The sequence below is a fragment of the Heterodontus francisci genome, chromosome 6 (genome assembly GCF_036365525.1).
Source record: "Heterodontus francisci isolate sHetFra1 chromosome 6, sHetFra1.hap1, whole genome shotgun sequence".
In the NCBI taxonomy this organism is placed as follows: Eukaryota; Metazoa; Chordata; class Chondrichthyes; order Heterodontiformes; family Heterodontidae; genus Heterodontus; species Heterodontus francisci.
The window spans coordinates 122625196-122650839 of NC_090376.1; the positions used below are offsets into that span (position 1 = coordinate 122625196).

At 43.6% G+C, this 25644-nt stretch overlaps 1 protein-coding gene across 2 annotated transcripts in view; it reads right to left on the reverse strand.

Moving 5' to 3' along the window:
* farp1 (FERM, RhoGEF (ARHGEF) and pleckstrin domain protein 1 (chondrocyte-derived)) overlaps window positions 1-25644 on the reverse strand; it is a 274704-nt gene that overhangs the window by 8172 nt on the left and 240888 nt on the right. For both annotated transcript variants that reach the window (XM_068034256.1, XM_068034255.1), the window contains exons 20-25: window positions 21640-21708; window positions 20607-20696; window positions 18389-18471; window positions 12198-12316; window positions 10065-10228; window positions 171-278 (exon numbers count right to left, since the gene is read on the reverse strand). In XM_068034256.1, the coding sequence (XP_067890357.1) occupies window positions 171-278; window positions 10065-10228; window positions 12198-12316; window positions 18389-18471; window positions 20607-20696; window positions 21640-21708 (633 nt within the window). The remainder of the gene's footprint in view (window positions 1-170; window positions 279-10064; window positions 10229-12197; window positions 12317-18388; window positions 18472-20606; window positions 20697-21639; window positions 21709-25644) is intronic.

Sequence of the window (25644 nt, forward strand, 5' to 3'; positions counted from 1 at the left end):
TTCACTTTTATATTGCACCTTTCGCCACTGCAGGACGTCCCAAAGCATGTTTACAGCCAGTGATGTAATTTTGAGATTGCAGTCACTGCTGTAATGCAGGTGTGAAGACATTGTCCTTGGACATTGTACATTCAATGCCTTGAATACTTGTTTACTCTAGTGTGACTCACCTGATGCGATTTGTAGAAAAAGAGGCAGAAATTGGTAAAGACAACCCAAAGCTTTTGCCAGCCATTGCTGTTTTTGAATTTCCTCAGCAGGTTTCCAGACAGCTGATTCTGGGATGGGAGAAAACCACAAATATTAAAGTGACATAACGTAAATGAAACATTACAAGGTGATCACAAGAGGGATATTACAACAAAGAAAAAGGACCAAGTAGGCAAATATGCAGCCCACAAGCAAAATCACGTTATTTTGTTTTAAGCAAAGGAGAACTTGCTGCTAAAGATATTGGCATTTCAACTCAGGTTGCCAACCCTCCAGGATTGCCCTGGAGTCTCCAGCAATTGAAGATTAATCTCCTGGACACTGCTACCAGCAAATACTGGGGAGAAAGAAAATCGAGGGCATGGAATAAATTGTTTCTTTTTCAATTTCCTTTGAACACTTTTGTTTATTTGGCAATAGAATATTGGAGCTGGGGATGGGGAAAGGCCATCTGATGGGCAGGATGGTTGGAGACAGGTGGTCATGTGATGAAACCTCCAGGAATGCATCCAGAGTTGGCAATCCCCAATTTCAACTGTGGAACGAGAAACGAGTTCAAGTCTCTTAAGAACTCAGGCGAATTGCTAGTGTTTCTTGAAGGGAAGGGAAGACTGTAAAATAATTATTCATCAAAATAAAAAGCTGAAGGAAGGTTCGTTACAAATAATTGCTCAATAGTCTCAACTCACTCCAAGGAAATACCATTTGATGATCCTATTCATGTAGAGAATATATTTATTTATTCATACATTTTCCAATTGAAGGCAATGAAATGGGTGACCAACTCCCTGTTATTAAGCAGTACAGTTTCATTTTGATCTGATCTGACCCTCTGTTACTAAGGCTACTTCTGTTGGCTATTACCACCATGCTGCCACTGTCACCCATTACTGTATAAACTCATTGGTTAGGCCACAACTTGAGTACGGTGTGTAGTTCTGGTCACCTCATTACAGAAATAGTGTTGTAAATAGTGAGGAGGAAAGCCTTAGATTACAGGACGATATAGATGGGCTGGTAAAATGGGCGGAGCAGTGGCAAATGGAATTTAATCCTGAGAAGTGCGAGGTGATGCATTTTGGGAGGACTAACAAGGCAAGGGAATATACAATGGATGGTAGGACCCTAGGGAGTACAGAAAGTCAGAGGGACCTTGGTGTACTTATCCATAGATCACTGAAGGCAGCAGCACAGGTAAACAAGGTGGTTAGGAAGGCATATGGGATACTTGCCTTTATCAGCCGAGGCATAGAATATAAGAGCAGGGAGATTATGATGGAGCTGTATAAAATGTTAGTTAGGCCACAGCTGGAATACTGTGTACAGTTCTGGGCACCACACTATAGGAAGGATGTGATTGCACTGGAGAGGGTGCAGAGGAGATTCACCAGGATGTTGCCTGGGCTGGAGCATTTCAGCTATGAAGAGAGACTGAAAAGGCTAGGGTTGTTTTCCTTGGATCAGAGAAGGCTGAGGGGGGACCTGATTGAGGTATACAAAATTATGAGGGGCATTGATAGGTTAGATAGGAAGAAACTTTTTCCCTTAGCGGAGGGGTCAATAACCAGGGGGCATAGATTTAAGGTAAGGGGAAGGAGGTTTAGAGGGGATTTGAGGAAAAAAAATTTCGCCCAGAGGGTGGCTGGAATCTGGAAATGCACTGCCTGAAGAGGTGGTAGAGGCAGAAACCCTCACAACATTTAAGATGTATTTAGATGAGCACTTGAAATGCCATAGCACACAAGGCTCTGGGCCAAGTGCTGGAAAATGGGATTAAAATAGCTAGGTGCTTGATGGCCGGCATGGACATGATGGGCTGAAGGGCCTGTTTCTGTGCTGTATAACTCTATGACTCTATAACTAAGGGCTGGATTTTGTGCTGGAGACGGGGCTCCCAGCGCGAGGCTGGAAAACCGGGGGAAAGCCCGTCTCTGCCTTTTTGTGAACTCCAACCCTGGAGCGATCCTCCGGTCTTTTTAAATCAAAGTTGCAGGAGCAAGGGTCCCGCCTCACAAAATCCCAGCCAAAGTTTAAGTCATGTGAATTAACTCCAATAAATTTATGAAACTTTTTTTTAAAAAACAAAACATGAAAGATCTATATTAACTTTTTAAAAAATTATTACAGATGACAGACCATGTATGCTTTTAATCCTAGCTCCTGTGCAAATCATCCTTCTGCACTGTTTATGTATCCAGCCCTATTTTGTATCTGCAGGAACTCACCAAGGCTCCTTCGACAGCACCTCCCAAACCCGTGACCTCTACCACCTCGAAGGACAAGGGCAGCAGGTGGAACACCACCGCCTGCAAGTTCCCCTCCAAGTCACACACCATCCTGACTTGGAACTATATCACCGTTCCTTCACTGTCGCTGGGTTAAAATCCTGGAACTCCCTTCCTAACATCACTGTGGGTGCACCTGCACCCCAAGGACTGCAGCGGTTCAAGAAGGCAGCTCACCACCACCTTCTCAAGGGCAATTAGGGATGGGCAATAAATGCTGGCCTTGCCTGCGATGCCCACATCCCATGAAAGAATAAAAAAAATGTATACAGTTAATTCTGGTTAAACTTACTTAGGTTTAAAATGCTAAAATGTTCTGGCTCATGCAAGTTACAGAAAGCCAGTCGTATTCTCTGTTTGATGGTCATGATTCCACTTGGTTCTCAAGTGATACAGTATGGAATTTTTGGCTTACATTTTTCATTTATTTTGCTCCATTCATGTTTGGAACTGTGAATTTGGCTTCACTTTTGGTTTTCAGACATAACCCATGGCTCAGACTTTTCAGAGTTATTACTGGATCATTAAGAGTAGAGGATTCCAATCAGGGTTGCAATAGAATGTTGTACTTAGTGCTTCTGGGCTGTGGAGGGGCAAAGACTAACCAGGGATCCCATTTGTGATCAAAATCCAGTGTTGTCCGCTGGATGGAATTTCACAGCGCAGAAACAGAAAGGGGGGGGGGGGGAACAGAAAGGGGGGGGGAAACAGAGAGCGAGGACAACACAGACAGGGGGGGAAACAACACAGAGACGTGGGAAACACAGGGAGAGAGACAGAGACAGAGAGAGAGAGAGAGATCAAGATCACTCCTGACAAATGGATATCTATCCAGACTACTCTGCATTGCTACAACAAGTCTGCAGGCAGAGATTAACTACTTATACAAGCAAAAGCAATGCCAGATATGTCATTAAATCAGTTTTCTATATAGTGACGAGAAAGTAAGTCAATAAATTAATCTTCTCATTTAAAGCTTCTTCACAAAAATTCACATCTGTTGTTGTTTTTATTAGCAAGATAAATTTTTAATGTCTTTATCTATCAAAATTTGCTCACTTACCTCCCGGGCTGAGCAAAAATCGTAATGCTGCCCTCCGCCCGAAAAGGTTGGACAATGCTGGTCTGGACCATTTTGCCTAGGGTTAGGGTAGATCACAACTCTGGATGAGGGTTGCCAATCCTCAGAGATTGCCCTGGAGACTCCAGCAATTAAAGGGTAATCTCCAGGACACTTTTGTGAGCAAAACCCAGGAGAAAAATCATGCAGGCTTTTATAAAAAGTGTTGAAAAAAAATTCTTTGAACACTTGTGTTTACTAGTTGTAAAACTATTGGACATGGAGGGGGGGGTGGGGGGGGGGGGGTGCGAGAATGGCTAGTGACTGACAGTCAAGAATCATCCAATCAGGTAATGAAGAATCTATTAACTTGCAGATTGGTAAGGGAAAGCGGGGTCCGTGAGGATGGATGCGTTAGACGATCAATGGTGAGAGTGTGGGGGTTGGGCACTCAGAGGCAGGTGGATGTGAGATTAAAACCTCCAGGAATACACCCAAGCAGAGCTGGCAACCCTATTCTGGATTAAGGTTGAAACTCCTGTTTTTTTTAGGCATACTGTCAGTGGGAGGGCAGTGAATGGAGGATAGACATTTGCATACAGATGGCAGGAAAACGATTAACCCTTTCCCTCACTGCCCAGTGTCACTAGCGATAGATCACCTTATTGGCAGGAAATTTCCAGTGTTAAGGAGAGAGCTGAGAAAGGAGGATGGGGAAGAATACAAATGGAAAAAAGAATACTATTCCACTGGGAATTTTCTTCTTCGAGCAGAGAAGGTTATATAGAGATTTAAGAGAGGTGTTCAAATTACCAGGGGTTTTGATAGGGAGAAACTGGCTCCAGGGGCAGGAGGGTTGGTAACTAGAGGGCACAGATTTAAAGTAATTGCTTTTTAAAAATCCTTTTATGTGATGTGGCATCACTGGCATGGCCAGCATTTGTTGCCCAACTCTAATTGCCCTTGACAACTGGCTTGCTAGGCCATTTCAATGGGCATTTAAGAGTCAACTACATTGCTGAAGTCACGTGCAGGCCAGACCAGGTAAGGACGGCAGATTGCCTTCCTTAAAGGACATTAATGAACCAGATAGGTTTTTATGACAATCGAGAATGGTTTCATGGTCACCATTGCTGAGACTAGCTTTTTAATTCCAGATTTGGTAATTGAATTTAAATTCCACAAGTTGCCATGGTGGGATTTGAACCCATTTCCCCAGAGCATTAGCCTGGGCCTCTGGACTGTTAGTCCAGTGACATTACCACTACGCCACTGCCTCCCCCAAGGACAGAGAAGATGACGAGAACCTTTTTCATACAGCAAGTTGTTGTAATCTGGAATGCGCTGCCTGAAAGGGCGGTGGAAGCAGATTCAATAGTAATTTCCAAAAGGGAATTGGATAAATACTTGAAGGGAGAAAATTGCAGAGTTAAGAGGGAAGAACAGGGGAGTGGGACTAAATGGATAGCTCTTTCAAAGAGCTAGCACAGGCAGGTCAGGCCAAATGGCCTCCTTCTGTGAAGTAATATTCTAGGATTTCACATCAACCAATTCAAGGAAATTAAAGGGAAAAACTCTTCAACTAGATTATGTTGCTCCTTTACAAAATGTTGTTTGCCAGAAGTCAGTCAAGTAGTGGAATACATGTGAAGCCATCCTGTTGTCTCAGTTCAGATGCTGAAAGTCCATATATCATGGTATGTTAATTTATATACGTTCATACTACGTAATAGGCAATATTCATGCCCCCGCCCCGCCACGAATCCCGACGTTGAGGCCCAAAGATATTCAGCCCATTATATTGATTTTTCAATGAGCAGAAGTGTCACATTCTCAGGTCAGTGGGATTCCTCACGTAAACTTACTGCTGTACTTTGAAGTCAGGCAGATAAGTTATGACTGATATCAAAGTCCACAAAATAAAAAGCTGCTTTCATTTCATGAGACGTGACTAAATTTAAATTCCTTGTAATTCCACAAACCGATATCCAGCCTCTTGCTCAAACACAACAATTAATTAGCGGGCAATTTAAATTCAGCCTGACTGTGTACTTGAGCCTCCAGTTGTGTTTTGACAGGTCAAACTATTACAGCAAGTATCACAAAGCTAGCAAAACAAGGGTTTTGCAATTTAATTACAGTCTTATTTGCTAAATCCAAGTGCTTGGCAGCTGGCTGGCTTAATGTATTTTTACTGCTACCTCTATATCTCTGAAGTAATCATAAAAAGACAGACCCTGCACCAGTAGACGTGAGATACGGTATGAGACTGGTGATTATTGACTAGTCCCCAAGGGAGAGAGGAGGCAGAATCACTAACAGCGTAGACTTCGTCTATCACATCAGCAAGGCAACAAGAACAAAGGGAGAGAAGACAGAGACGGACTGTAATCGATGCAGGGAGTAAGGACGGGCAAACAGCTTTGTGAATGAGTTGCAAATAGGGTTGCCAACCCTCCAGGATTGTCTGGAGTCACCAGGAATTGAAGGTTGATCTCCTTGCACTGTTGCGAGCAAAGCTCACAATTTTTTTTTTCTAAAGAGAAAAGTTTCTTTGAAAACTTTTGCCTATTATGAATTAAAAATTGGAAATGGAGAAAAAGGGTGGTTTGACTGAAGTTGCGAAGCAACCAATCAAGTAATGAAGTGTGGGTCTGCTTTTCAATTGGCTGTGGAAAGGTGGGGTTGGCTGACCAACGGTGGGAGTGGGGTGGTGGAAGGTGGGAGGTCGTGTGATGAAAGCCCCAGGTATATGGCCAAACAAATATGGCCTGTGTGGAGTTTGCAAGTTCTCCCTGTGTCTGCGTGGGTTTCCTCCGGGTGCTCCGGTTTCCGCCCACATGCCAAAGACTTGCTGGTTGATAGGTTAATTGGCCTTTATAAATTGCCCCTAGTATAGGTAGGTGGTAGGGAAATATAGAGACAGGTGGGGATGTAGTAGGAATGTGGGATTAGTGTAGGATTAGTATAAAATGGGTGGTTGATGGTCGGCACAGACTCGGTGGGCCGAAGGGCCTGTTTCAGTGCTGCATCTCTAAACTAAACTAAACAGAGTTGGTAATTTTCGCTATCATGTCCACACGAATATGTGCAGCAAGAAGGGGGTTAGATCTTGACATGATGCCTGGAAAATAAAATGCTTTAGAAAGGAGCCAGGCCAATTTTATTTTAAGGATTTATTACAAGATTTCAGTTAGAATCTGTGTGATTTTCTTTTCAAAAAGTGTTGCAGCATGCCCATATCATAAATTAATCATGGTATCTAAACTAACTGCCAGATCTGTGCCATGCAAAAGACTAGAAATTACTGCCAAAAATGCTACATAAATTTTACATCACAGAAACAGGCCATTCGGCCCAACTGGTCCATGCTGGTGTTTATGATCCACAGAAGTCTCCTCCCTTCCCTCTTCATCTAACTCTTATCAGCATATCCTTCCATTCCTTTCTCTCACATGTGTTTATCCAGCTTCCCCTTAAATGCATCTCTGCTATTCACCTCAACCACTCCCTGTGGTAGTGAGTTTCACATTCTCACCACTCTCTGGGTAAAGAGGTTGCTCCTCAATTCCCTATTGGATTTATTAGTGACTATCTTATATTTATGTTTCATAGGTTTTGGACTCGCCCACAAGCAGAAACATCTTCTCTACATCTACCCTATCAAACCCCTACATAATCTTAAAAGACATCTATCAGGTAACTAAAATCATCATACGATTAGCTAATTCTAATCCTAATCCTTTAGCTGCCGTGTTGTGTGGGCTAACGTCCCCATTAAGTTAGCAGACAGCAAACTGTGAAAAAAATATATTAAAGGATGCATCTGTTGAGACTGCCAACAGTAATTTCTAGTCTCCAATCATGACAGACAGCACAAACGCCCAAGATATTGCTCTAATATCCATTGGACATAGAAGAGTTTATATTTCAAGGGAGGGTGATGCATGAACCAAGAGTCCATCTTGACATAACTGCCCTGAAAAAGGTGGCCTGTCAATCGCCTAGCTTTAGCAAGCATATTTTGACCAGATGAATAGGAAACAAATGGAAAAACATTCAGAATAATTCAATAAGGAATAAACAGTTTAGGAACTCATCAGTTTGGTCACCCTTTAAAATGAACCAGCCTGTAAATAGCACGTTCTCCATTTAAAGAATGTGTCACATTATTATTAAAATAACATTGGTTTAGCCAGAGAAGAACAGAAGCAGTTCGGGTGAAATACTGTGGAGGATGTGCCGTAAGTATGATATCAGAGAGTGCAGCAGTTTCAGACATTTGGCAGAGAGAATTACTTTGCTAAAATGTGTGGGAAGAACGACTAAAATATAACACAAAGGATGTACACCAGTGTGTTTCCAGAAAGCAGGAGAAGGTTTCCCCAAAGATAGACAGATTTTTGGTCTCTTGGGAAATCAAGGGATATGGGGAACGGGCGGGAAAGTGGAGCCGAATCCAAGGATCAGCCATGACCATACTGAATGGCGGAGCAGGCTCCAGGGGCTGAATGGTCTACTCCAGCTCCTATTTCTTATGTCCCTAAAGTAAGTGATTATAAATTACAGCTTGAACTCCACAAAAAACAGGATTCTTCAGACAGGCAGAGAGACAAAGGAATTCTTCCAACTAAATTCATTATTCGGCGTGCTGTTTATTTTGTCCCTGGGACATTGAGTAAGAGAGTTAGGCACAGTGGATTAGGAAATTACTTTACATTGGTTTAAACTAGCACAGCCATTTGTTTAAACAAAAACAACTCAAGAAGATTGGAGGAATCCTTGCTTCACAACCAAGTTTTGGAGTTTTCCCAAACTGGTTTAAAAAAATGACCTAAACACTTAATTTTTGCCTCCTCTCTCCAATAGTGTCAGGCAACTGAAATTATTAGTATTTAACAAGTTGAAAACCACATCATAACATATATCCACTCTTATTTCACATAATTTGCTGTGTTAAGTTATGTTTTCCAAATCTACTCCTGATCATTTTTAAAACTCCCCAAGCTCTGTGTCAGACTACATCCTGGTAATAAAAGATATTTCCAGTCTAAGTTAATAACTGCAAACTTTGAAACTTCTGACAAGTAGTAGAGCATCTCTTTTTGTTCATTCATGAGATGTGAGCGTCGCTGGCTAGGCTAGCATTTATTGCCCACCCCTAATTGCCCTTGAGAAGGTGGTGGTGAGCCACCACCTTGAACTCTGTTGGGGAGGGAGTTCCAGGATTTTGACCCAGCAACAGTGAAGGAACGGTGATATAGTTGCAAGTCCAGACTTGGAGGGGAACTTGCAGGTGGTGGTATTCCCATGCGTCTGCTGCCCTTGTCCTTCTAAGGGTAGAAGTCCAAGGAGTCTTGGCGAGTTGTTGCAATGTATCTTGTAGATGGTACACACTGCTGCCACTGTGTGCCAGTGGTGGAGGAAGTGAATGTTTAAGGAGGTGGATGGGGTGCCGATCAAGCGGGCTGCTTTGTCCTGGATGGTGTTGAGATTCTTGAGTGTTGTTGGAACCGCAGAGCATCCAGGTAAGTGTAGAGTATTCCATCACACTTGTGACTTGTATAAATGGTGGACAGGCATTGGGGAGTCAGGAGGTGAGTTACTCGCTGCAGAATTCCCACAGTATTTATATGGCTGATCCAGTTCAGTTTCTGTAGCATGTTTTTCTAAAGTTTGAAATCTTATATATGGTCCTTCATTTCTACTGAAAACATTTGTGTCGTCACTATTCAGGTATCATGAGTTGATTGCAGCCATGCAACTTGCATTGCCCAATCAACAATGACATCATTAGTCCGAGACGACAATTTGCACAAAGCAAAAGGAGACCTTGTTTTGAACATAACACAAAGTTTAGGCTCAAGATCTTGGCCGTGAAATTCTTCCAAGATGCTCCCATTCCACCACCGTTATTTTGACATATTGTGGCATAAACAGAGGGAACTGCAGCAGCTCCGAGGAATTTCATAGAACCCTAGAGTGCAGTAGGAGGCCATTTGGCCCATCATGCCTGTGTCAGCTCTTTGAAAGAGCTATCTAATTAGTCATGCTCCTCTACACTCTTTCCCCATAGCCCTGCAAATCTTCAAGTATTTATCCAGTTCCTTTTTGAAAGTTACTATTGAAACTGCTTCCACCGCCCTTTCAGGCAGCGCAATCCAGATCATCATAACTCACTGCATAAAAACATTTCCCCTCATCTCCCCCTCTGGTTCTTTTGCCAATTACATTAAATCTGCATCCCCTGGTTACCAACTCTCCTGCCAGTGGAAACAGTTTCTTTCAATTTATTCTATCTAATCTTTGAACGCCTCTATTAAAACAATATTCCCACCCAGCGCTTTAGCCTGGAACTCACTGTTCATCAGAATTTTGAAAGCAAGGAGTGGGAGACAAGTTTTATTTTAACTAGCAAGGAATTCATTGACTTTTTTTCTATATAAAAATCTGCACGTCACATTGTCAAGAGATTCAGATGTACAATTTTATCTCAAAATGTTTTGTACCTCCACAGCGATGCTATAATCCACCATTGAAACGCTAGTGTTTCTGTGCCAGCAAACATGCATTGTGGTATTGCCACGATGAGGTGATTGTCTCTCAAGAGAGGTCCTTGAGGCACTTAGATCATCTTCAGACTCGTGCTCTACAGATGTCTCATCGGGCGATTCTAAAGAATTGAGTAAAAAGTCATTAAAAAAATTTACAATAATCCTGCAAGCTCGTCAACTTCCAGGCACACTTCCACCTAAATCAGAGTGACATTATCAGGAAGAAAACACTGAAAGGATCTTGGAGACACTTCATCACAAGACAGGTAAAGTTCAGAAGGAAGTTTGGGACAGTTACAGTTTGAGCAAAGTTATCCTGCAGTTCAGTGTGACAGATTACAGCAGGAGTTTCAGATTGTACCTACATTCTGAGGCTGAAATTGCAAACAAATTGAATGGTTGCAATGCAGGAGAATGATTCTTTATTTAAAAAATAAAATGAAATTTGAATTATTAAAAAACAGAACTATTTTATCAAAGTGTATAACTATCTATGTGGCACTGGAAGTATATGGAGTGGGCAGGTGTGGGGGGGGTGGGGTGGTGTCAACGATGGGTTGATGTTAAATACACTCCTCGAGTCATTCTTCATGTTGTGCTGGGTGCTGTCCCGGTCTTCAGGAAGGAGCTGGACTGGTTCCCGACTGGGACAGAGATCGCAACATTCATGAGAAAAATGAATTTATAGATTACACTCGGTCTGAGTGATCTCCTGAAGTGGCTTCAATTCCCTGAAATGCGTCAGAGATGAATTTTCCAGAGGATATTTTCTTCTAATTGCCCCTGGGTTTTAGAAGTGATTTGCAGTGCACCATTTCCTGCCTTCTGCAGTTGGAAGCAGAATACGGTTGTACATAATACCATGTAAAAGGGCGATTGTTACTCCGGTGCCCTCTCTCCCATTCACAGAATGCATAAGAGCACAATTTTTAGTTTGTAGGAGAGTTAAGCTTGCAACAGAGTAGAGGAACCAGTGACCAGAAAATATTTGATATTGAAGGGTTAAGTTATGAGGACAGGTTGCACAGACTAGGCTTGTATTCCCACGAGTGTAGAAGATTAAAGGGTGATCTAATTGGGGTGTTTAAGATGATTAAAGGATTTGATAGGGTCGATAGAGAGAAACTGTTTCCTCTGGTGGGGGGAATCCAGAACAAGGGGGCAGTACCTTAAAATTAGAGGCAGGCCGTTCAGGGGTGATGTCAGGAAGCACTTCTTCACACAAAAAGGAGTGGTAATCTGGAACTCTCTCCCCACAAAAGCTGTAGAGGCTGAGGGTCAGTTGAAAATTTCAAAACTGCGATTGACATATTTCTTGGGTAAGGGTATAATAGGTCATGGAGGCGGAGTGAAGCCATGATCTAATTGAATGATAGAACAGGCTCAATGGCCTCCTCCTATCGGTATGTTCCCATCGGTAAAAATAATCAAATGTTTTGTTCCCTCAATGCTTCCTAGAGTGGCAGATGGTACAATAGGCAAATCATTCACAAACAATAAGCAGCCCTTGCCTGATGATCATGGACAGGAGAATCCAGAGATCTCAGAGGCGCTGGAGGTTGTGGGAGGAGGGGAGGAGGGGGGGGAGGGGTGCGGAGAAAGAATGACCTCACACACAGAGCAGTAAATAATAAAAGAAACTTAAGTTTGGCACCCACAGGCCTACTGTACCGGGACTTGATTTTGGGATCATTTTTTCAAGCAGCTGTTATCCTACTAGGAAGCCAGTCAACAATTTTGTTTCTATAGACTCAAAACCAATTAATATGCAATGGCTGAAAGGCGTTCATAAAACTTTTTAAAGAGACATTGTTTTTACAGGGAGGCAATTTGCAAACTTATTCACATAATAGCCCCAAAATTGCATAATTCTATATCATCCTGAGATCATTAAATTGCACAATATGTTCTCAGGTGTTGTGACCATCATTTTGGTTCATTAGCCTCTTCAAAATTCATCGTGAGGTGCTAAAATCACAGATTCAAAAATGGGGGCTAGTAGTTGATTGTAGATTCCAGTGAAATCCAATGAGAAGCCTGGACTAGTGAACAAGCCTAAGAATCTGTTTTAGTGTAGAATTCACTTACTGTTGGGTCCATCATTAGGGCTGGGAGTCATTAGTTCACTGGTTAATCCATTGCATTGCTGTGCGAGATCAACAGCCATCTGCAAATCTTCAATCCACTTATCCATCTCTACCTGGGCACTGATGGAAAAAATGTTTGTCGTGAAACTTTATTCAAATCGGGTGCAAACTGCAATTGGTCTGTATGAACTTTCGCATCTTGTAATAAAGCCTTTCTTCCTAATATAAGAAAGTTTTGTACTTCCTGTCCATTAAACACTTTACTTCCTGGGTCAGTGTTTGCAATATTGCTACTTCAACACACCTGGGTGTTACTTTTAACCCATAAGAAACTGCAAGGTGTGTTTGCTTAGCGTTATAACTTCCCTTTCATCCATGGAGCTTGGCAGTGATGTTCCCCCTTTGGTTGAAAAAGTTGTCTCGGCTCACCTGTGAAAAAATGGCCACTTTTGGGCAGGGCTCAAGAGAATTTTTGGTGCCTGTGGGTCTGTAACCCCGAATAAGTTACTATTGTAAGGGCAGTAGAGGAAAGGTAGGGAAAGAAAATTGGAGGGATTTTATAAAATTACTACTTTTTTTGACGATAAAGCTTGTCTATCCATTCGATGGCCTCCTAAGAAGGCAAATGGAGAAACGAGGTCCCTCCCACATCAGATCTTAGTGGACAGGTTGATGTGATGTGTTCCAAGAAAGGAGCTAGAGAGAAAACAGGGAACTATAGCCCAGTTAGCCCAACATTAGTCGTTGGGAAGATGCTGGAAACTATAATTAAAGAAGTCTTAACATTGCACTTGGAATAGCATAGTATGATGAGAACAAGTCAGCATGGTTTTACTAAAGGGAGATCCTGTTATTAGAGTTTTTTGAGGATGTAACTAGTCGGGTAGATAAAGGGGAACCAGTAGATGTAGTATACCTGGATTTTCAAAAAGCATTCGATAAGGTGCCATATGAAAGATTAATAGGCAAGATAAGGGCTCATGATGTTGGGGGCAAAATATTAGCGTGGATAGAGGATTGGTTAACAGACAGAAAGCAGAGAGTGGGCATAAATGGGGCATTTTCAAGTTGGCAGACAGTAAATAGTGGGGGTGCCGGAGGGATCAGTGCTGGGGCCTCAGCTATTTACACTCTATATTAATAATTTGGATGAAGAGACAGAGAGTAATATATCTAAGTTTGCTGATGATAGAAAGCTCAGTGGAAAGGTAAGCTGCGGGAAGGATGTAGAGAGGCTGCAAAGAGATATAGACAGGTTAAGTGAGTGGGCAACAAGATGGCAAATGGAGTATAATGTAGGGAAGTGTGAAGTTGTTCACTTTGGTCATAAAAATAGAAAAGCAGAATATTTTTTAAAAGGTGTGAAACTGGTAAGTGTTGATGTTCAGAGAGACTTGGGGGTACTCGTACAAGGAATGCACAAAGTTAACATGCAGGTGCAGCAGGCTATTAGGAAGGCAATGGCATTTTGGCCTTTATTGCAAGGGGATTGGAGTACAGGAATAAAGAAGTCTTACTAAAATTGTACAGGGCTTTGGTGAGACCACACCTGGAATACTGAGTGCAGTTTTGGTCTTCACATTTAAGAAAGGATATCCTTGCACTGGGGGCTGTGCAGTGAAGATTTACTAAATTGGTCCCTGGGATGAGGGGGTTGTCCTATGATAGGCTGAGTAAATTGGGCCTATATTCTCTGGAGTTTAGAAGAATGAGAGGTGATCTAATTGAGGCATACAAGATTCCGAAAGGGCTTGATAGGGTAGAAGCTGAGAGATTGTTCCCACAGGTCAGGGAATCTAGAACACGGGGACACAATCTCAGGATAAGGGGTCAATCATTCAGAACTGAGATGAGGAGAAATTACTTCACTCAAACGGATGATAGGGAAGCCAGGGAGGAGATTGCAGAGCCTTTGACCTTGATCTTTATGTCGTCATTGTCGACAGGAATTGTGCCGGAAGACTGGAGGATAGCAAATGTTGTCCCCTTATTCAAGAAGGGGAGTAGAGACAGCCCTGGTAATTATAGACCTGTGAGCCTTACTTCGGTTGTGGGTAAAATGTTGGAAAAGGTTATAAGAGATAGGATTTATAATCATCTTGAAAAGAATAAGTTCATTAGAGATAGTCAGCACGGTTTTGTGAAGGGTAGGTCGTGCCTCACAAACCTTATTGAGTTTTTTGAGAAGGTGACCAAACAGGTGGATGAGGGTAAAGCCGTGGATGTGGTGTATATGGATTTCAGCAAGGCGTTTGATAAGGTTCCCCACGGTCGGCTATTGCAGAAAATACGGAAGTATGGGATTGAAGGTGATTTAGTGCTTTGGATCAGAAATTGGCTAGCTGAAAGAAGACAGAGGGTGGTGGTTGATGGCAAATGTTCATCCTGGAGTTTAGTTACTAGTGGTGTACCTCAAGGATCTGTTTTGGGGCCACTGCTGTTTGTCATTTTTATAAATGACCTGGATGAGGGTGTAGAAGGGTGGGTTAGTAAATTTGCGGATGACACGAAGGTCGGTGGAGTTGTGGATAGTGCCGAAGGATGTTGTAGGGTACAGAGGGACATAAATAGGCTGCAGAGCTGGGCTGAGAGATGGCAAATGGAGTTTAATGCGGAAAAGTGTGAGGTGATTCACTTTGGAAGGAGTAACAGGAATGCAGAGTACTGGGCTAATGGGAAGATTCTTGGTAGTGTAGATGAGCAGAGAGATCTTGGTGTCCAGGTACATAAATCCCTGAAAGTTGCCACCCAGGTTAATAGGGCTGTTAAGAAGGCATATGGTGTGTTAGCTTTTATTAGTAGGGGGATCGAGTTTCGGAGCCACGAGGTCATGCTGCAGCTGTACAAAACTCTGGTGCGGCCGCACCTGGAGTATTGCGTGCAGTTCTGGTCACCGCATTATAGGAAGGATGTGGAAGCTTTGGAAAGGGTGCAGAGGAGATTTACTAGAATGTTGCCTGGTATGGAGGGAAGGTCTTACGAGGAAAGGCTGAGGGACTTGAGGTTGTTTTCGTTGGAGAGAAGGAGGAGGAGAGGTGACTTAATAGAGACATATAAGATAATCAGAGGGTTAGATAGGGTGGATAGTGAGAGTCTTTTTCCTCGGATGGTGATGGCAAACACGAGGGGACATAGCTTTAAGTTGAGGGGTGATAGATATAGGACAGATGTCAGAGGTAGTTTCTTTACTCAGAGAGTAGTAGGGGCGTGGAACGCCCTGCCTGCAACAGTAGTAGACTCGCCAACTTTAAGGGCATTTAAGTGGTCATTGGATAGACATATGGATGAAAATGGAATAGTGTAGGTCAGATGGTTTCACAGGTTGGCGCAACATCGAGGGCCGAAGGGCCTGTACTGCGCTGTAATGTTCTATGTGAATCTTTGGAATTCTCTACCCCAGAGGGTTGTGGCTGCTCCATCATTGAATACATTTAAGGCTGGGATAGATAGATTTTTGGTCCCGCAGGGAATCAAGGGATATGGGGAGTGGGCAGGCAAGTGGAATTGAAGTCCAAGATCAGCCCTGATCGTACTGAATGGCGGAGCAGGCTCGATGGGCCATATGGTCTATTTCTGCTCCTATTTCTTGTGTTCTTGCATGGTCTGGGAGTTATGGCCACAATTGCACTTTGGGTCATCCCTGATCTTCTTATTAATTATTTAGTTAGTTAATTATTAAGTAGACTTCCTGCATATGTCTGCAAACTGATATGTAGATTTAACAGAATGATATTTGGACTCCAACAGTTAATCTACAAGAAGTGATTAAACAAACTAGGTTTGTATTCCCTGGAATTTAGAAGGTTAAGGGGCGATTTATTTGAAGTTTACAGGATATTAAGAGGAACAGATAGGGTCGATAGAGAGAAACTATTTCTGCTGGTTGCGGTGTCTAGCACTAGGGGGCATAGTCTAAAAATTAGAGCCAGACCTTTCAGGAGTGAAATTAGGAAACACGTCTTCATACAAAGGGTGGTAGAAGTTTGGAACTCTCTTCTGCAAATGGCAATTGATACTAGATCAATTGTTAACTTTAAATCTGAGATTGATAGATTTTTGTTACCTAAAGGTATTGAAGAATATGGAACAAAGGCCACAGATCAGCCATGATCTCATTGAAGGGCAGAACAGGCTCGAGGGCTGAATGGCCTCCTCCTGTTCCTGTGTTGCTATGCTACGCTTTCCTCTGTGGAATATTTCTCTGCAGAGTGATTTGCTGTTCCATTTGCAAATGCCTCACACGCTCACTGAGTCCATTTATTCTGCCTCTCACATAAATTCATTCATTCATTATTCCAAAATGAATAGGATTGGAATGGGATCACCTTAAGATGACAGCTCATCAGCTCCAGGAAGTGTAAATTACAGCTGTCACAACTACAAAGATTTCAATCTTTCTAGCTTCATCACACATAGTTGCTACAAAATGAAAAGCAAGCCCATCGTCTGAGAAGTAACATTGTTCAGATCATCATCAGACTATTAGACTGGTCACCAGCTAACGAACATGCTTGTACTAGCTGCCTCAATTGGAATTACATTAAATGGATGTCATATCTAAACCTAACACACAGTGTTTGTGTTAACAGCAGGCTCCAAACTAGCAACACTTGTCAATTTACCTGATTCTAGATGCCAGACTACAAGATCAATTTCTGTAATAAAAGCAAAATATTGCAGATGCTGGAAATCTGAAATAAAAAGAAGAAATGCTGGAAATACTCAGCAGGTCTGGCAGCATCTCTGGAGAGAGAAGCAGAGTTAACGTTTCAGGTCAGTGACTCTTCTTCAGAACTGGACAGAACTGAACATTCCAGTTCTGATGAAAGGTCATTGACCTGAAACGTTAACTCTGCTTCTCTCTCCACAGATGCTGCCAGACCTGCTGAGTATTTCCAGCATCTCTTGTTTTTATATTATATATTATATTAGAGCAATTTCTGTCATGTGACATGCTGTAACCATTCTATAATTCTACATGGTTTGCAAAGGAATGCATTAAGTGGACCAAATGGCCTTATCGTGTTACATGCCTTTTCATTCCTGTATTTGTACAGTTCAAATACTCAGTAACCGTGTTGGTACACCCACTTTCGTTTAATAGGATTGAGGAAGATGGTTGTGGTTGTTGGAGGCCAAACATCTAAGACCCGGGACATCACTGCAGGAGTTCCTCAGGGTAGTGTCCTACGCCCAACCATCTTCAGCTACTTATTCAATGACCTTCCCCCCATTATAAGGTCAGAAATGGGGCTGTTTGCTGATGATTGCACAGTGTTCAGTACCATTTGAAACTCCTCAGTTACTAAAGCAGTCTGTGCCTGCATGCAGCAAAACCTGGACGACATTCAGACTTCGGCTGATAAGTGGCAAGTAACATTCACACCACACAAGTGCCAAGCAATGACCATTTCCAACAAAAGAAAATCTAACCTTCTCCCCTTGACATTCAACGGCATTACCATCGCTGAATCCTCCACAATCAACATCCCGGGGGCTACCATTGACCAGAGACTGAACTGGAGCAGCCATATAAGTATTGTGGCCAGAAGAGCAGGTCAGAGGCTGGGAATTCTGCGGCGAGTAACTCACCTCCTGACTCCCCAGAGCCTGCCCACAATCTACAAAGCACAAGTCAGGAGTGTGATGGAATACTCTCCACTTGCCTGGATGGGGGTGGCTCCAACAACACTCAAGTAGTGCGACACCATCCAGGACAAAGCAGCCCGCTTGATCGGCACCATCCACCACCTTCAACATTCACTCCCTCCACCACCGACACACAGTGGCAGCAGTGTGTACCATACATTAGATGCACTACAGCAACTCGCCACACCTCCTTAGACAGCACCTTCCAAACCCGCGACCTCCACCGCCTAGAAGGACAAGGGCAGCAGATGCATGGTAGCACCATCACCTGCAAGTTCCCCTCCAAGCCACACAACATCCAGACTTACAACTATATCGCTGTTCCTTCATTGACGCTGGGTCAGAATCCTGGAACTCCCTTCCTAACAGCACTGTGGGTGCACCTGCACCCCAAGGACTGCAGCGGCTCAAGAAGGCAGCTCACCACCACCTTCTCAAGGGCAATTGGGGATGGGCAGTAAATGCTGTCATCGACACCCACATCCCATGAAAGAATTTTTAAAAAATCTGAGGAATTATAACTTGAAGGAATCTGATCCCTACCTTGCAGCTACGACGATGGTCTGCCTTTGTCCATTGAGAGTGAAACAATGAGGGAGTGACCACTCGTCTTCACTTTCTTCAATCTAAAAAGGAAAAAGTTAAGAACATTAAATAGATGGACCCTTTATGTCAAATGAGTAGCTTCAGAAAGGAAAGAAATCTATCAAGAGTTAAACAGTACCGAGAGCCGGAAATCAGAAATAAAAACAAAAAATTAAGGGAAATGAGCAGCTGGTCGGGTAGCATGTCCTGATGTCTTTGGCTTCAATATTTATAGCTTTGTATCTTGCAGTGGATTTCATACTGGCTTTTCTTCCAAGCTTCACAGTGAGGCTTCCTAACTATTTCTCCTACATCTTGTAATAAGAACACCCTTTAGGGTCAGGCTATCGCACTGAATCCACCTGAAGGGGAGACCAGAACTAGGGCCCATAAATATAAGACAGTCTCTAATAAATCCAATAGGGAATTCAGGAGAAACTTCTTTACTCAGAGAGTGGTGAGCATGTGCAACTCGCGACCACAGGGAGTGTTTGAGGTGAATAGTATAGATACATTTAAGGGGAAGCTGGATAAACACATGAGGGAGAAAGGAATAGAAGGTTATGGTGATAGGGTGAGATGAAGAGGAGTGGGAGGAGGCTCATGTGGAGCATAAACAACAGCATGGATTAGGTGGGCTGAATGGCCGGTTTCTGTGCTGTAAATTCTATGTACTATGTAATGTGTAAGAGTGTTAATGACCTCCAAAATCAACATAGAAACATAGCAAATAGGAGCAGGAGAAGGCCATTCGGCCCTTTGGGCCCGCCCCACCATTCAAAAATGATCATGGTTGATCGTCTAATTCAGTACCCTGTTCCCACTTTCTCCCCATATCCCTTGATCCCTTTGGCATTAAGAAATAAATCTATCTCCTTCTTGAATATACTTAATGACTTGGCCTCCACTGTTGTCTGTGGTAGAGAATTCCACAGGTTCACCAGTCTCTGAGTGAAGAAAGTTCTCCTCATCTCGGTTCTAAATGGCATACCCCGTATCCTGAGACTGTGACCCCTGGTTCTGGACACCCCAGCTATCGGGAACATCCTCCCTGCATCTAGCCTGTCTAATCCAGTTAGAATTTTATAGGTTTCTATGCGATCCCCTCTCATTCTTCTAAATTCTAGTGAATATAGGCCTAGTCGACCCAATCTCTCCTCGTACGTCAATGCTACCATCCCAGGGATCAGCCTAGTAAATCTTCTTTGCACTCCCTCCATGGCAAGGACATCCTTCCTCAGATAAGGAGAACAAAACTGTACACAATACTCCAGATGTGGTCTCACCAAGGCCCTGTATAACTGCAGTAAGACATCCTCGCTCCTGTACTCAAATCCTCTTGTAATGAAGGCCAACAACCATTCCCCTTCCTAATTGCTTGCTGCACCTGAATGCTCGCTGTCAGTGACTGGTGTACAAGGACACCCAGGTCTTGTTGCACCTCCCCTTTTCCCAATCTATCACCATTCAGATAATAATCTGCCTTTCTGTTTTTACAACCAAAGTGGATAACCTCACATTTATCCATGTTATACGGCATCTGCCATGCATTTGCCCACTCACCCAACTTGTCCAATTCACATTGGAGCCTCTTTGCATCCTCCTCACAGCTCACAATCCCCCCCAGCTTTGTGTCATCTGCAAACTTGGAAATGTTATATTTAGTTCCCTCACCCGTCATTAATATATATTGTGAATAGCTGGGGCCCAAGTACTGATCCCTGCGGTACCCCACTAGTCACTGCCTGCCACCTGGAAAAAAGACCCATTTATTCTTACTCTCTGTTAGCGGTCAAATAGAAGCTTCAATTCAACAACAAGTTGAATATATATAATGCCTTTAACGTAACAAAACATCCCAAGGGGCTTCACAGGAGCGTTATCAAACAAAATTTGACACTGACCCACATAAGGAGCTATTGTGACTGATGACCAAAAGGTTGGCCAAAGAGGTAGGAATTAAGCAGCATCTTAAAGGAGGACAGAGAGGTTTAGGGAGGGAACTCCAGAGCTTAGGGCCCAGGTAGCTGAAGGCATAGCTGCCAGTTGTGGAGTGATGAAAATCAGGGGATGTGCAATTTCTTTGATAGAGCTGAATCAGATATACCACAGGTCAGGAATGGACATGGAATGCCAGTCAAACTCGACTTCAATGCATTTTAAACTCAATACTTACAGTCATGTCATACAGGGGAATCTGCCCATGAACTTTGAATTGATTGGACACAGTCAATCCTCTGCTTGTGTACAAGAGAATATCATTGAACTGAAACATTGGGGGGGGGGGGGGGGTGGAAAAGAGAGAAAAAAACATTTATTTTATTGAACAGTACCCACACCTGCTGACTGAAAAGTAAGTACTTCAATTGAAAATTAAACACAGTTGAATATGTTTATATCAAACCCAAAGAAAAAAACAACTTTGCCTTTATATAGTGTCAACAGTGGCTCAGTTGGGAGTACTCTCACCTCTGAGTCACAAGGTTCTAGGTTGAAGCCCCACTCCAGAGACTTAAGCACAAAACTCAAGGCTGACACACGCAGTGCAGTACTGAGGGAGTGCTGCACTGTCAAAGGTGTTGCCTTTTGGATGAGAGGTTAAACTGAGGCCCGCCTGCTCTATCAGGTGGACATAAAGATCCCATGGCCGTATTTTGAAGAAGAGCAGAGGAGTTCTCCCCAGTGTCCTGGCCGATAATTTATTCCTCAACCAACATCACAAAAACAGATTATCTGGACGCTATCATCTTACTGACTACACTTCAAAAAATACTTGATTGGATGTAAAGTGATCGGGACATCCTGATGCCATGAAAAAAAATTAAAAAAGAGAAAGAAAGACTTGCATTTATATAGCACTTTTCACAACCACTGATGTCTCAAAGCACTTTACAGCCAACGACCTGTTTTCTGAAGTGTAGTCACTGTTGTAATGTAGGCAGCACAGCAGCCAATTTGCGCACAGCAAGCTCCCACAAGCAGCAATGTGATGAGAAGGCAGACGGGGCCTCAGTTTAACATCTGATCAAAAAGACAGCACCTCTGACAGTGCAGCACAGTTTTATATTACTCATTGTTTAAGATAACCAATGGGGAAGAATCAATGTATCTGCTTTTAGATGCAGAGGGAGTTGAATGTCTAGGTTTTCATTGCAATTTTAATGGTGTCCAACAGATAGCACAGTCAAAATTAATTTTGGTTTACTTACTAAGAAGAACATTCGTTGCTGTAATCCCTTCGCTGACAGTTTGCTGAGACATCCCTGTCTAATGAATTCCTTTTATCAAACACAGAAAGAATAAACATCATCAAATAAATTGTACATAAAAACCAAGACACGGAAAAGTGTGACGTGGAGGAGGTGGCCATGGACCCCTCCTGTTTCTCATCTACATGCTGCCCCTTGGTGGCATCATCAGAAAACATGGCGTCCGGTTCCCCATGTACACTGACAACACCCAGCTCTACCTCACCACCACCTCTCTTGACTCCTTCACTGATTTGTCACACTGCGTGTTACAACAACAACTCGCATTTATACAGCACGTTTAACATATATTTATAGAGCGCCTTTAACGCTTACATATGCTCTCCACCTCCGTAATCTCACCTGTCTCCGCCCCTGCCTCAGCTCATCCATGCCTTTGTTAACTCTAGACTTGACCATTCCAACACTCTCCTGGCCAGCCTCCCAACTTCCACCCCACATTTTCCAAGCTCTCCCGCCTTTGGGATATTTTACTATGTTGAAGATGTTATACCAACAAGCTGTTGTTTGATCTGTTAGTGACTATCTTGTATTTATGATCTCTTGTTCTAGACTTCCCCACAAATGGAAACATCTTCTCGATGTCGAACCTATCAAACCCCTTCATGATGTTAAAGACCTCTATCAGGTCACCACTCAGCCTTCTTTTTTCCGGAGTACAGAACCCCAGTCTGTTCAGTCTTTCCGGATAGTTAAATCCTCACCATTCTGGTGGCGTTCTGGTAATTTTTTCTGAATAATATTGAAGGGCAGACCAGTGGAGAGTAATGCAAAATGTCAAAGATGAACACATTTCCCTGAAAGTTGCATTCTATATAACTAACCACCACACTGCTCTGCCATCAATCATCATATTCATTGTTTATATAGACAGGGTCAAGTGCAGAGTCAGGATTTACACAGTGTTGCTCGATCTCATTGAAACTGATCAGGAAAACCAGAATGAAAAGCGATGGGTTTTTTCACCTCTGCCAGTGCTACGATTGAATGAAAGACATTTGCTTTGTATTGTCACTATGCCAATTACATTTTCAGCAAGTTAATTTACAGGACATTAAGCAGTATTGAAGGAAAGGAAAGAAAACATCAACTTGCATTTATATAGCGCCTTTAACATAGTGAAAAAGACCCAAGGTGCTCTACGTGTGTGTAAATCAAGAAACTTTGACACTGAGCCACGTAAGGAGATACTAGGACAGGTGACCATTAGCTTGGCCAAAGAGGTAGGATTTAACGAGTGTGTTAAAGGAGGAGAGTGAGGTGGACAGGTCCCGGGAGGGAATTCCAGAGCTTAGGGCCCAGGCAGCTGAAGCACAGCCGCCAATGGTGATTGAAATCAGGGTTGCGTAAGAGGCCAGATTTGAAGGAGCGCAGAGCTCCCGGAGGGTTGTCTGGCTGGAGGAGGTTACAGAGATAAGGAGGGGACTAATAGCTTTAGGCCCATTATGACCAATCGAAGGAAAGGAATGCAGAAAGACACGAGAAAGGCAAAATCTCCAGCTCTGGCAGATCAGTTATTGCAAGAGGTGTTTGGATTGGAACAGCTGATTTGCTTACCCAAGGATCTTGCTTCGCTCATTCTTTACACATTTTCCCTTCATGGAGACTGAGCCATTCACCATAACAAATTATAAACTTGACCTTAAACTGGCTTTTACATATTTTGGCAAAAGTAAAATACTGTAGATGCTGAAAATCTGAGATTAAAATATAAAATGCTGGAAATATTCGGCTGGTCTGGCAGCATCTGTGGAGAGAAAAATCGAGCTAAAGAGCTGGATTTTCAAAGTGGAGGCGGGAAACAGGAGCCTGGTCTGATACCTGCCTCCTCTGGGAAGCTGATTCAGATTGTAATTTGCAAGTGGGAAAGCTTGAATTGGTCTGGAGACGGGTTCCCTGTCCTCTTGCAGCCAGTGAGATGGAAAATGGCAGTGGGTCAGATCAAGTGTGGGGCTCAAGTAGACTTCCATGGTGACCATCACTGAGGCTGCTGGTTGTCCTGAGGGAGAGATCTGCCTTCCACAGCACCAGAGGGAAGTGAGATGTCACAGGGGAGCTGGAGGCCTGGCATTAGGGGAAGGGCAGACATCATCGATGCCCACCTGGATCGAATGCTGGGGGCCGTGAGGGAGAGGAGGTAGGTCTTCTTCCCAGAGGGTGACAGGAGGAGGCCACCTCATCGTTCAGTGTTATCCCCCTCCACCCCCTCTTCCTCCTCCTCTTTTACCTCCTGCTCCTCCCCTGATGTTCTGTATCCTTCCATGGCCTCACTGTCCTCAAGGTCCACATCCATCTGGAGGGCCCTATTATGGAGAGCACAGCAGACCACCACAGTGGCTGAGACTCCTGCAGGAGTATTGGAGGGTGCCACCCGACCAATCCAGGCACCAGAATTGCATCTTCACAAACCCAATGGCCTGCCCAGCGGTTGGCCTGCTGAGCAGGGGGTATTGGTTGTGCCTGTGTCTGGGCTCCCATAGAGGGGTCAGCAGACAGCTCTTCAAGGGATTTCCCTTGTCTCTTTGGATCCATCCACACATTTTGGGAGATGGAGCAAAGGACCGAGGCAGCTGGACTGGCGGAGGATGAAGGAGTTATTGCAGCTACCAGGAAAGCAAGTGCACACATAGCAGAAACTTTTGTTGTGGCTGTGGACCAGTTGGACGTTGAGGGAGTGGAAGCCTTTCCTGTTGATGGATCTCATTGGCCAGTCACTGATGCCTTAATGGTCACACGGGTACAATCGATGATGCCCTGCACCTGAGGGAATCCACAGATGGCGTCAAAACCCAATGCTCTCTCTGCCAGTGTAGGCCCATCTGTGTCAAAGTGGATGTAGTCCCTACCCTCCTGAATATGCGTCCCTGACCTGCCTGATGGCCTAATGAGATGTTGACTGCAAGATGCCACCTGGGTCCACAACTGATTCCTGGAACGACCCAGTTGCATAGAGGTTTAGGGCAACAAGGACCTTAACAGCTGCAGGTAGGGGACTACCATTGGGGCCGTGAGGCCTCAGGTCATAGTGGATCAGAGCACACAGAACCGAGACTATCTGCCTGGATAGGCGCAACCTCCTACAGCACTGGCACTCTGTCATTTACAGGTAGCTGACTCTTAGGCTGTGCACCCAATGTCTTCAGTACAGCCTTCCTCCCCTTGCAGCCCCCCGCTGTGCTCCTCTGGCCTCCTGCTGTCCAGGAAGTTGCATCTACCACAGCTCATCCTGGCTGCTCTGTCCAAAGTCAGAGTCGCCTGTTCCCATCTGAACTCCCTCAGCTTGGCCTTGAATGCTCACCAGGCCTTCCCATGCTAATCCCAGCTGCTACAGTGATACCAGTGGGATCACTTCTCTATCCGGTTTCATGGACGCTGGCGTCCAACCCATTCCCTCTCTGCCGGCTGAAGTTTAAAAATAACATCGTGCTCCAGAGGTGGCGCGACCCAGTGCCGACTCCAAGAACACGATCTTCAAATTGCGTTCGCTGCCGTCCCCACTCTCAGCGGGAATTGAAAATCCAGCCCAGCATTTCAGGTCTGTGACCTTTCATCAGAACTGGGAAAAGTTAGAAATGTAATATGTCTTAAGCAAGTGAGTATTTCCAGCATTTTCTGTTTTTATTTTAAATATTTTGGAATGGTGCAGGGTGACTGGCAAGAAAGGAGAATGCAGAATAAAAATGACCTACACTTGTAACTTTGGTTTAGTATTCAGTGCTAGTACTGGTTTGTTGAAAGTACAGCATCATACAACAAGTGAGAAGAGGCTGGTTACAGGAGCAAGAAAGTAATTAACACTAACATTCTCAGCAATAATTAACACTAACATTCCCAGCAATAATTAACACTAACATTCCCGGCAATAATTAATACTAACATTCCCGGCAATAATTAATTAACACTATCATTCTCAGTAATAATTAATACTAACATTCTCAGCAATAA